The sequence below is a fragment of the Ciconia boyciana genome, chromosome 23, assembly GCF_034638445.1.
Source record: "Ciconia boyciana chromosome 23, ASM3463844v1, whole genome shotgun sequence".
Classification (NCBI taxonomy): domain Eukaryota; kingdom Metazoa; phylum Chordata; class Aves; order Ciconiiformes; family Ciconiidae; genus Ciconia; species Ciconia boyciana.
In genome coordinates, this window is record NC_132956.1 from 7,412,515 (window position 1) to 7,425,408 (window position 12,894).

At 51.1% G+C, this 12,894-nt stretch overlaps 1 protein-coding gene across 1 annotated transcript in view; it reads right to left on the bottom strand.

The window, feature by feature from the left end:
- LGR6 (leucine rich repeat containing G protein-coupled receptor 6) overlaps positions 1 to 12,894 on the bottom strand; it is a 149,791-nt gene that overhangs the window by 69,724 nt on the left and 67,173 nt on the right. The window contains exon 4 of the mRNA XM_072844634.1: positions 3,281 to 3,352. Coding sequence (XP_072700735.1) covers positions 3,281 to 3,352 — 72 coding nt within the window. The remainder of the gene's footprint in view (positions 1 to 3,280; positions 3,353 to 12,894) is intronic.

Genomic DNA, 12,894 nt, shown 5'->3' on the forward strand with positions numbered 1-12,894 from the left:
AGTGTGCAGCTAGAGTTGACTATGTGCAGGTGTTATTATCCTAATGGGGAAAGATCCACAGCATCTTGCCCCACAGTTTGCTGTGGCTACCAGTTCCCACTAATTTGCTGCTTGTGGCTTAGCTAATCCCTTTCCAGTTTCTCTGATTAGGTGAGATGTGATGAAGAAGATCCAGCCCAACTGCAGCAGGTCCCACCTTCCTGAGCTGGCGAGTGGGATACCTGTCTGGCTCAGGGGGAGAGGTGTTGCCAACAGCGGATCTGCCACAAGGGATTGTGCTGTTTTCCCAGTGCGCATCTCTTATTTTCTCTCTGCCGGTTCTCAAAGCTGGACCTCCTAAAAAGTGTGTTTAATTAAATAGTCATCTGTGTAAAGATGGTCCAAAAGCCCTAGGCAGTCTGTGTCCATGAGAATGTGTATCCAGGCTCCCTCAGCTGAAGGGGCACTTTAAGCTGCATCCCATGAAATGCTTATTTTCCCAGCAGGAGCCTTCCTTTGAACTTATTCATGCTCACTGTGCCTGGTGGCTGATAGATAAGCTGTGGGTCTGGCTGATGTAGTCGGGAGCATTGGATGGAGCAGTCCTGCAGGTCAGAAGTTGTTGCCCCCTCTCCTGCCCCGAACCCAGGTCTTGTCAGGTCTAACAGTTTTTTTTCTTTTTTTTAAGAAAGAGACAGGAGTGGGAGGCCACTGTCTCAGTCCCTCCTGTGCACAGTTTGTGTCGAGGACAGGAATTTGGGTCCGATGAGAGGCTGGGAAGGGAAACTGAGCCTCAGAGGTGGATCTGGGGAAGGCTCAGAAGAGGTGGCCCTGGTTCAGGAGGATGAGGGCAGATATCCTAAAAACAGTTGGTGAGGAGAGGAGTGATGGAGTCCAGAGGGACCGGGCACAGATGCTTGTGCACTGTTGGGAAGAAAGACCTGGCTGAACTACCAGGGGTGAGGGGCTGAGGCGAGCTTTGAGAAGGGAATAACAGCCCAGATGGGTTGGTCCAAAGGGCAGGAGGTCCCTGCTCAGCCACCTTGGACCCGGGGTGGGAGCCTGCTGGCGGGGGCAGCACGCTCTGGGGACAAATGGGACACAACTGCCTACAGCAACCTCCCTTGCCCGTGCTGCTGTAGCTCTTGAAATCAGTCTTAATATGACAGGCATTAGACATGTCCTAACCAGACATGCCCTGATACTCAGCCCTCTGATTTTATTCCAAGCCTAGTCTCCTTCAGGTTGTCTGAAGCAGCTTATTTATTCCTAAAATTTGCTCTTACTCTTCACTTTCTGCAGGAAGAACATGAGATCTCAGCTGGCCCGAGCTCTCCTTCCTCACCCAACTTTGGAGACACCTAGGGGAGGCCTATGCTGGATGAGGTAGCCTCAAAGTTCACTAAGAGCAGGTACCTCTGTGTTGATTCAAGCCATCCTCCCACCCTGAGCCTTAAATGAAGCCCAAAAGTGCTATGAGCGGCTTCTTGAAGCATTTTGCATTTCTCATGTGCCATGTGGTACTTCAGTGGAGGCTGTTGGCTGAGGGGATGGAGTGTGTGGACCTCTCAGCACTAGCCAAGGTGGCCATCCATCAGTAGTGTGTGCCCCAGGCCAGGTGGCCCGAGCAGCAGTGATGCCTGCAGGCAGCTGAACCTTCAGAAGCAAAGGCTGGGTCTATCCAACCATGGGTTCTGGTGACACGGGTTGTCACACACTTTCATGGACATAGGAGAGACAGGCTGAGGGGGGAAAGGGGTGTTTGTGGCGCAGCCACAAACTGACCTTTGCTGACCTTCCATGTCACGTTTCCCTTGAAAGGGAAGTCACTTGGAAAACAATCTAATCTCCAAATCCCTGGAGTGGGAGGTCTTGACTCTGGCACTGGTGGTGATGTCAACACATTTTAATAAAAGCCACAACCATGTGCCAATGATGTTTCAGCAACAAATGTTTCAAATCTCTTCTGGCAGAAAGAACGTTCATATCCTGTACAGCCAACACCCCCGTTGCAAATTAATATTTAAATTAATATTTACAGAAACTCCTACTTGGTCCTGGGAGGGCCACACATGGAGAACTGTGCCCAGTTTTGGGCTGCCCAGTGTGAGAAGGATGAAGAGGAACCAGACGGGTCCAACTGAGTCAGCATCCCAGAGCACTTGGCCCATGAGGTGGAAGGAGCTGGGTTGGTTTCACCTAGCAGAGAAGAAGCTAAGAGGAGATCTGCTAGCGACCCACAACTAAAGATGATGGAGCCAAGCTCTTCTGGGTGGTTCTAAGTGATCAAACAAAGAGTAATGACCACGGTCCAGGAGTTTTAGGTTGGACTTGAGGAAAAGCTTCTTCCCCAGGAGGGACAGCCCCAGGCCAGGTCACCAGCAAGGGGGGAATCTCCATGCTTGGAGGGTTTCAAGGTTTAGATAGACAAAGCTGCAACTTCCCCACCTACTATTGGTGATAGTCCTGCTCCAAGCAGGAGGCTGGCCTGGAGACACCCAGAACCTGCTTCCAGCCAACAGTTCTATGATAAAAAGGCACAGTAAAACTAGGACTGAAGTTAAGGATTAGGGTTAAGGTTAGTTTTTCAGTGGTTCAGCCCAATTCAGAATGCTTTTATAAGCTTCGGCAGTGCTGCTTATGCCAGCTGGGTGATTCCCAAACAGACCTGCCCTAAATTCAGTGGCACTACCAGGACCTGGTTGCATGCATGTCCATACCCAGGAAAACTGCAAATATTTCAGTGCCATGTGAGTTTTAGTGAATATAGTAGCACAAACCTGCTGCAGATATCGTTACTTTAAAGGAAAAGTACTGTCACAGCCTCAGCTTCTTCCCATGGCTGAATCACTGAAAGTGTTTTAAAGCATTTCTACCCTGAAATAACTACCTTCTATCTGGGTAAAACAGTGCAACTCGCATGTTGACAGACCAGAGTGTCCTCTGTGCTCCCTGGCAGGTCCCTTCCCCACTGTGGTCCACAGTGGAGAGGATGGAGCCCCTTCTTGGTGGATATTTTCCAGCGTTCCTTGAAATATGCATTGGCACTGGTGGCCTTTTCATCACAATGCGCACATGGGGAGCTGTAATTTCAACATCCTTTACCAAGACAGTGTTCCTTCCATGAAAACCGCCCTCCCCTGCCTTCTACGCTAAGTGACAGTAATCTTTGCTTTAATTGGAAAAGAAAAGGAAGAAGGGACAGAATATCCTTGACAAAGGAACTAATGACTCAAATGCTGGGAAGCCCGGGGCCCTCAAGGGACTGTGCAGCTTGCAGCATTGATTTTTAATGACTTACAGAGATTGGAGGTTTGGAAGATCTCTCAGTGCCTCTGCAGGGATGCGACTCAGCTGATTGTTCTGCAACATCCTATAATTAGAAAAAAGAAAACTTTGTTAAAAAAAAAAAAAGCCTGACACAAAATGGAGGATGTTGCTGCTTGTTTCTGAAGCTGTCCTGGACTCTTGTTGGAAAGCTGGAGGGGTTGGAAAGCAGCATGTTGGTCACCCAGGGCTCTTAAGCAAGCTTGCAGGCTGCAGGCAGGTGATCTGCAGTCCAGGCTGGCCCAGGATCCTGCAGCAGATGGTCCCAGGGTGCTGTTACAGCAGAGTCCCCATTGCAGCAGAGTTTGGTGCTGCAATGGGGGATCCACTGGGAGGACGTGACTGTAAAGGGGCCTCTCCACTGCACACATGCATCTGTTAGTCCAGAGTAATACCAGTGCTTTCAGCTGAGCTGTCCCGTATTTACACCTGTCTAAGACATCCCTCTCCCAGTGTGTGTCAGTGGTGGTTACCCCTGCAGAGTCTATGGAAACTAGCCTGTGGGCAGGTTTCTTATTCAACTTATGAGACAGCTGCAAACACAATGGATGAGGAGCCACTCCATAGCTGTTTGCTAAGGGGTTTCGCAGCATTGGCACAACTTGCAGCAGTAACCGGAGCTGTTGTGGAAAAAAAACAAACCAGCCCAGGGGCTTAAGAGAGAGCAGGTGACTGGAGCTGTTGGGCTGAACGTGCAGGACGCAGGAGGTCTTCTCAGAAGTGGAGGTGATCATAGGGCATGGAGAAGGGCCATGGACACTGAGGTAACTACACAAGTGATTGGGGAGGAGGAGACACTGGGTGGCAGTGCTCCTGCCCCAGGGGTGGGTGCCTGACCAGCTCTAGCGATTCAGGCAGGGTCAGAATACCCAGGGGTATTCCTGACCTGGCCAGCCACTGTCCTCTCTCACTGAGCTCCTGGAGCACCACGCATGTGAGTTTGCTGGTCCTATCATCTCTGCATCTCTGGACAGGCTAAGTTTTTGACTCTGGACCAGCCTCTGTCCTGCACCTACTTGTTCCTTCCAGAACTGGGACATCATGCGCACATGCTACTCTGGATAAGAGAGACATCCCAGTGTGGTAGCTGGGCTGGGGAAAGTGCCTAAAGAAAGGAACGTTTTATGTATCTGAGTCTCTATTTCCAAAACCTTCAAGGAGTGGTTGGAGATGACATGAAAAGGGAAATGGTGCTTAGGGGGCTGTCGTAATTACTGCCAGTGTGAAAGGGACAGAGCATGGCCTTAGTAGTGAGGGGCAGCTCGAAGAGTACTGATGCAAGCAAGAAACTTTCCCATTGCTGAGACTGCTAGCTTTACTGCAGAGGATTCAGAGGTCTGTCATGAAAGGAAAGTTTGAAAAAGACAATTATAGGGACAATCTTTAAAAAAGGGAAGCTATAGGCCCCAAAACTCTTCAATTTCTGGAAGAAAATGGGGACTTGCCATTAAATTATTTGTATGCACACAGAAGAAAAAGCAAGGAAACAAGCAACTGTCAGTAGTGGCTAGTGAAAAATTAGTTGTGCCAAAGCAATCTAGTTTTTTTCTATACAGGGTAAAAGGCCATGAGAATGGAGAGGAAAGCACAGACATCATCTACCATGACTTTAGCTTTACTTTAGAAAGATGTTAAATGCTGGCATGCAGTGATGTTCTTTGCAGCAGAGGAGACAAATTTGATGTGGTACAAAAAGGCAGCAGAGAGGCCATACAGAAATTAATAAATGGTTCCTCCTTAACTGAATAACATGTTTAAGGTTCTACAGCATCTCTCCTGGAGCTGACATTCACAATTATTGCTAAGGACCCAGATGATATCTGGGAGGGGAAAGTTGCTACCTCTTCTGACAACACAGGGCTGCACAAGGCACCTTGCACCTACAAGGAGGGGCGCAGAGCTCGGCTAATGCGAGCGAGGGGCTGGGAAATACAGGATACTGCAGGGAGACCAAGAGAAAGGCTTCATGGATTGACACGGATAACTGGCTGCACAAATACAACTGGGCACGGACTTGCAGCCCTGCCAAAATTTCCTGCAGTTGGTGGGATCCCAAGAGACCCAAGGCAAAATGGGCTTGCTCTGGGGAGAGGGCAGACACCCTGTGAGGATGGCTACACGGGGCTGTGAGGAGCAGGACACCAGCAATGATCTTCTGCTCCTCTTGATGCTGGGCAGCCTTTGGCCAGGCCATGCTGTCCCATCTGGGACCTGCCCTGCAGGACATGGGGCAGCAGGAGAGCAGCCAGAGGACAACGGGAAGAAGGATGAGGAAATGCCAGATCCTCACCTGTGGGGAGACGTGAATAGAAATTACAGGGGTGGTACAACAATGTAATTGGGATAACTCGGTCTAGAAGAGAAAAGGCTCAGGAGGCAGCATGGGAATGTCAGGCACAGAGATGTGCAGGGTGCTCACACACCACTCCCCACTGGTGGGCTGGGTGTGTTTGAAGTGGGTCCCTCTGCCCATGCCCTCCTCCTGCATCTCCTGCGCAAAGCTGGTCCATGGGCAGCACAAATGGTCCCAGGTGTCCTGGTGCATGCAAGGGGCAGTCCGAGCCTTAGACACTCCAGCACTCTGGTCCTTGCTCCATCGACTCCTGATTTGCCTCTGTTGTCCCCCACCTCCCTGCTGTTCTCAAAATGCTTTGCCTGTTCACCTTCCTGGGTGATCTTCTCACCACCTGCTCTGTGTGGACACGGGCCAAGTGCAAGGACCACAGAACACCACGAGCTTCCTTGCTGCTGCACCCGGAGCCAGTTCCTGCAGGGTGCACGCTGCAAAGCTGGTGGGACCCCTCTGAGAGGAGCATCACACACAGAGGAACATGGGGCTGGTGTGAACTGTGGCCTGGCAAGTCCATAATCATCGGCCCTGGTTCTCCTTCCACACTTGTGAAAGGGGAGTGTGTGCCCCAGTGATCAATGCCATGGGTATTCTCCGCAGCCTGCTGGGATGGGGAAGCTCATCCAGGCAGACAGCTGTCACACAAGGACCAATACAACTTCTGGGGCTCCTGGTCCTGCATACAGCTTTGTTTCTGTAGCTGAGGTGTGCTGGGGAGATAGGATACTGGGTCCTGCAGCCCAGTGAAGAAGTACAACAATTCACGTCTGTTACAAATCAAGAAGATGCACAGCTCAATACAGGGTGATAGAGTGGGGCTTTAGGAAGTGCTGTTGGGGTTTTGGTGGGACAGCCATTGGATCTCAGTGGCTCTATGAAATCTGAGCTCAGTGTTCACAGATGATCAATGGAAGTATCTGGAGTCAATATTAAAGAAAAACCCATTGTCATACTACTGCTGGGTCCTGCTGCCTCCCATCTATTACAAGTCCCTTCTCCAACCAGTAACACAAACTGAGAGACTTTCCAGACCACCATCAGCATGGACTGGTTCCAAGATGGAACCATTTTGGCACAGACAAACGATATTTAAGGAAGATGCATCAGAGACTTCTGAAACCACTGGAGTGCTAGACAGTGCTATTTTTCACAACAGCAGGGCAGCTAGAGAAGTTTTCAGATGCTGGGGCTGGGACAAGAAGCAATGCTTCTTCATATGGCATGTAATTACCTCCAATAACTCATCATCAGAACATGATACAGAGAGGCCAAAAATAGTTCCAAACAGGGTTAGATAATTTTCTAGGGACAGGGCCAACCTGGTATTAAACAAGAAGTTCTTCATTCAGCCTCAAGCTTAGGAAAGCCCCAGCTCTGCTCACTGGGAGCTCAGGCTTGAGCAGGAAAAGACATGCTGCATCTACCACTGGATGTCCCAGGATGGCTTTTCTTATAGTCTGGTATTAAGGACAACACCCATCAGGCCCCTGGTCACTGCAGTCAATCCTTACATGTCATGTTCAAGCATTCTTGCATATTATTTTTTTTCATAAAAGGCCCTTTCAACCCCAACATACAGCATGATTATGGCAAGAGGTCGAATAATTGTACCAAACCCTGGGGGATGATGTCAAGGAGGTCCCTACACACTAGCAGAAGCACATCTCCTCGCTGTGGCATCAGGTTCCTGGGGCTGTTCTGTGCTGAGGTGCCTAGGTGCTGCTACAAAAAGATGATGGCAAAAGGGTTCAGAGGAGAGCAGGACACATAGAGAGCTGGGACAGGATCACAGGGTCCCTCTCTGTCTAAGTGGTGACATTTCCCCTTTTGGGATGCTGGTCTTGTATAAGATGGAGGAGGACAATGCTGTAGCTCACTCAGGAAAGCACCCACAGCAGGAGTCCTAGGCTTCAGGCCAGCTCCAAGGATGGCCAATATGTTCTGCATTAAGGGGTCACTGCATGACTTATGTGAACAGCATTGCAAAGAGGGAGCAATTCTGCAAACCAGTCATCTCCTGACTTCATGTCCCTGAAAGCCTTGGGCATGCCCCGTTGCCTCCCTGCATTCATGCTCCCCCAGGAAAGGAAGCTGCATTCCAGGGTGTGTGCATGGAGGATGGTGCAGGGATCTGCATCAGTATCCTAGGTACATGGCACGGTGACCAGCTGAGGCACAGGCATGGTCTGTGAGCCTGGACCGGAGTCCACAGGATCACAGCAACCCTGTGATCCCAGATCACACTGGCCTCAGTCTTTCTCCATCAGGATCTGACTCTGCTCCTGCCTCTCCATCAGATCCTGGCTCCAATTCAAACAAAATTCCTGGAGTTCATCAGCTTTCCCACTGCAAGCTGCTGCTATATGGCAGCCTGGAGACAACCTTGGTCAGAGCTTGAATTCTTGTGCCCATGGAGCAATCTCACCACCTACTCAGCCCTATGCCCACTCTGATTGTGCAGCTTCTCAATTGCTGAGTGCAATTTTCTGTCTTCAAGCAGCTGTATCAATGAGTAAAGTCCTACAGGACTGCACTGGTTCATAAGCCACTATGAAATGCAGCACCAAGCCTTCTGGACAAGCCGAGGACATTGATGAACATGACAAGCAAAGACCATTCAGGCCAGAAAGTGCTCAAAACCAGGTCTGGCTGGTGCACTGTCACCTTAGGTTGGCACTGTTCAGGTGACCATACTGGAGCTTGCAGGCATTGGCAGACACAGACACACAATCTGCTGTCCACAGCAGTCTGACTGAGTGTGCTGGTTTTGGCTGGGATAGAGTTAATTTTCTTCATAGTAGCTGGTATGGGGCTATCTTTTGGATTTGTGCTGAAAACAGTGTTGATAATACAGAGATGTTTTTGTTATCGCTGAGCAATGCTTGCTCAGAGTCAAGGCCTTTTCTGCTCCTCACACCACCCCACCAAGTAGGCTGGGGGTGCACAAGAAGCTGGGAGGGGACACAGCCGGGACAGCTGACCCCAACTGACCAAAGGGATATTCCAGACCATACGGCGTCATGCTCTGCATATAAAGCTGGGGGAAGAAGAAGGAAGGGAGGGACATTCAGAGTGATGGCGTTTGTCTTCCCAAGTAACTGTTACGCGTGATGGAGCCCTGCTGTCCTGGAGATGGCTGAACACCTGCCTGCACATGGGAAGTAGTGAAGGAATTCCTTGTTTTGCTTTGCTGGCATGTGTGGCTTTTGCTTTACCTATTAATTTGTTTTTATCGCAACCCATGAGTTTTCTCACTTTTACTCTTCCGATTCTCTCCCCCATCCCACTGCGGGGGAGTGAGTGAGCGGCTGTGTGGGGCTTAGTTGCTGGCTAGGGTTAAAGCATGACACTGGGGCCAGCAGAAATCACAACTCTTCAGAGGTCATGTTTTATTTTCAGAAGTAGGAGGATTGTTTGTTGGCAGATACCACACCTGAACGACCAGAAAAATGCTGGGATCAGGTCCCATCACACCAGGATCCTTGCACAAGACAGTCTCAACAGACTTACAGCCCTCAGAGGTACAGGTCTGTGCATGATAAGATGTCCCCATCTTGGGAGGCTGAAGTGACTCAGACAGCACAGTCAAAGGGCTGTTATTGCTTGAGGCAACTGTGCCTGGAGCCTGTGCATGGGGATTAAAGACATTCCAACCTCTGCATGTTCCTCTTCCCTCCCCATGGGAGCGTCTCTTGGATGTGCCACACCATTCCCTTTGTCTCAAAGCCATTTCTGTTCTGCACAGGCTCGGGATTGTCAAAGAGGTAGAGTCTGTCTGGGAATCCCTGAAGTGTCCCAAGCCACCTGCAAACCTGCCATCCTGGGGCAATATGGCTTCTCTGGTGATGTTTTTTGATGTGTGTTCACAAGCCAGGCTAGTCAGTGCCTGTTCTGGACCACATGAGATGCTGTGATTGCAGCTCATGGGGGGGAAGAGGAGGGACCATTGGGGGTGGCCATTGGGTAGGGTCCATCTGGCCAGGACATGTGGCATCTGCAGAGCAAGGCCACTCTTGTCAGGCTCACTCCAGCCTACCTGTTGATGGAGATCAGCCATGGGCAGCACTGGGGCAGTGTGTGGGTGCGAGTGGCTGCAGGCAGCACTGGGTCAACACGCTTGTGCAGGCAGGCGCTGGGCAGCACTCACACCACTGTCTGTGCAGGCAGGCTGTGGGCAGCTTTGGGTCTGCACGCTCACACAGACTGGCTGAGGCTTGTTGAGGAACGGAGCAGCGGGGTGGGCCACCCCAGCTGGCTGGCTGCTGGTCTGCAGCCAAGAGGATGCACCCAGGCATTTTGCCCTCCACTTTTTGGGGTGAGGCAGGCTGAGCTTGTGGTTGTACTTGGAGTCTTTCCCTGCGGAGTTTGGTGTGGGATTCCTTCCTGGCTAGTAAGTGCTGCTACTGTTGCAGCACGTTCAGCCAGCAAAGTAAGAGGCCTGGCAGTCCTGCTTGTGCAAAGGAGCATTTGATGAGGGATACATGTGCGAGGGTGGGATGTGGTGTGAAGCTGTGGCAGCACAAGCTCAGCCACATGGCCAGCTGGGATGGATGCTTCCTGGCTGAGAGAGCTCCAGTCAGAGCACTTGGAGGTGAGGGGTATCCAGGGAGCTCACAAGGAGGTCTGGAAGGATGGGGAAGTTTCCAGTTTTCCAGAGACTGATTAAGCAGCATATTCTGCGACCCTGGAAAGCTCCAAGGCTAGGAGAGCATGGACTAAGGAGTTACTTTTGCAAGGGAAGGACCTTGGCAGAGGAGACAAATTAGCCTATGGAGCTGGTTTCCAATAATCCTGGCACTGAAGCATGGACCCAGGAGCGTCAGCCTCTGTGGGGAGGGTGTGGGTAGGCCATGCTGCAGAGCAGAGCCCCTGGGAGAGGTGCACTTGCAAATTCTCTTTGCAAAGGGATGTACCCACCAGTTAGAAGACCTCAGAGCACCAGCTGCCACTGCTGAGCATCTGTCGCTGTCAGTCTGCACTCATCTGAGGGGAGCCAAGGAGGCCACATCTCGCCTTGCCTTTGGGGGCTGGTTCAAGGCTCGGTGCCTGAAGATCTCAGCATAGTACCCTGTGTCATGATGTTTTGTTGGTAGTGGGGCAGCCTGGCTCTTCACTTGCTCTCTTCCAAGTCTCTACACAACTGCTTCCCGGGTGTACCCCTGCATGGTTTCTGCACAGGCCTATCTTCGTGGCCACTTTCCAGGTGGTTTTTGCAAAGTGAAGCAGCCAGAGGAGGCAGAGCCAAGAATCTGGTCCTGCCTCCAGTAGCTCTGGGATTCACTCCGAGGGCAGGGAGAGGACCATCTGCACAGGCAGGTTTGTAGAGGAATTCCCAGGGTGTTTCCCATCCTTTTTTAAACATAAACTAATTCTCTGGAAAGACTGGGAAAGCACCAGGCCCCTTGACAGCCCAAGACGCATGCAAGAGTTTACTTGTGGACATGCACATGACCACAATTAGCTCTAAGGCCCTAGCACATTAAAATTAAATGGTGAAAATTGCTACCATCCCCAGCTACCAGCCTGTCTCCTCGGGGGACACCCCTGTCACCACAAGCAAGATCTCTGATCCTAGTGTGAGTCCACTCCTGAATACCTACAGGCTTCAGCTGGGCATGTTTGAGGCAGCCATTCCCAACTCCAGCCATGCCTGCCGCCTGTCAAACCTCACCCAACCTGTGAAAGAGCATCCACATCTGTAGATGCAATCTGTCCTGAATATCCCTGGTGCCATCTGCTCCAAAACCTGCTAGTCCTGCCTTCAGATATGGAGAATATGTATTTCCCTCCAAGCAGCTGCTTGTCCTTAAAGGTTTATGTCCATCCTCATTCACCTCTACTTCACGTTAAGTAACATCTGTTGACTCATTGTTCCTTTAGTTCATCACCAGACCCCTGATCCTTCTCACTGTTTTTAAATAATGCAATTTATTTTTCTACTTCATTGGGCTGCAGGACCCAGTGTTTTATCCCTCCAGCACACCTCGGCTGCAGAAACAAACCCGTATGCAGGACCCGGAGTCCCAAAAGTTGTATTGGTCCTTGTGTGACAGCCGTCTGCCTGGATGAGCTTCCCCATCCCAGCAGGCTGCAGAAAGCACCCATGGGATCGATCACTGGGGCTTACACTCCCCTTTCACAAGCGTGGAAGGAGAACCAGGGCTGATGATTATGGACTTGCCAGGGCACAGTTCACCCCTCTCCCAGCAGCCACCAGCCCCATGTCTTCCAAGGGGGACACTCATCTCAGAGGGGTCCCACCAGCCTTGCAGCGTGCACCCTGTGGGAACTGGCTCCGGGTGCAGCAGCAAGGAAGCTCATGGTGTTCTGTGGTCCACGTCATGGCCCATGTCCATGCAGAGCAAGTGGTGAGAAAATCACCCACGAAGGTGAATAAGGCAAGTATTTTGAGAATGGCAGGATGGTGGGAGTCGGGTACAACAGGGTGATTAGAGGCAAATTATGAGTCGATGGAGCAAGGACCTGAGAGTGCCGGAGTGTCTAAGGCTCGGACTGCCCCTTGCATGCACCAGGACACCTGGGACCATTTGTGCTGCCCATGGACCAGCTTTGCGCAGGAGATGCAGGAGGAGGGCATGGGCAGAGGGACCCACTTCAAACACACCCAGCCCACCGGTGGGGAGTGGTGTGTGAGCACCCTGCACATCTCTGTGCCTGACATTCCCATGCTGCCTTCTGAGCCTTTTCTCTTCTAGACCGAGTTATCCCAATTACATTGTTGTACCACCCCTGTAACTTCTATTCACGTCTCCCCACAGGTGAGGATCTGGCATTTCCTCATCCTTCTTCCCGTTGTCCTCTGGCTGCTCTCCTGCTGCCCCATGTCCTGCAGGGCAGGTCCCAGATGGGACAGCATAGCCCGGCCAAAGGCTGCCCAGCATCAAGAGGTGCAGAAGCATCACAGGTGGTGTCTGGGTGCAGGTTGGTATCCAGCCCAGCAGCCTGTCTCTGAGCCTTTGCTGGCTGTCAGAGCCCAGAACCCCCAGGGAAGCTCAGTGTATAGCCTGAAGAGTGACTTGCCCTCTCCAAGTCCTCTCGTCTCTTGATTTTCAACAGAACCAGAATGGTTCAGTATAAACTCGATGCTTTGCCTCTGTCTAAAGTGAGGAGACAGGACTTTTCTCCCTGTTCCTGTCTTTTAATACCTGACATCCCAACATTTCTCTGATCTTTCCTGCCTCATGGGCTCTTCAAATTACCTCTCCAGCTACCTTCTT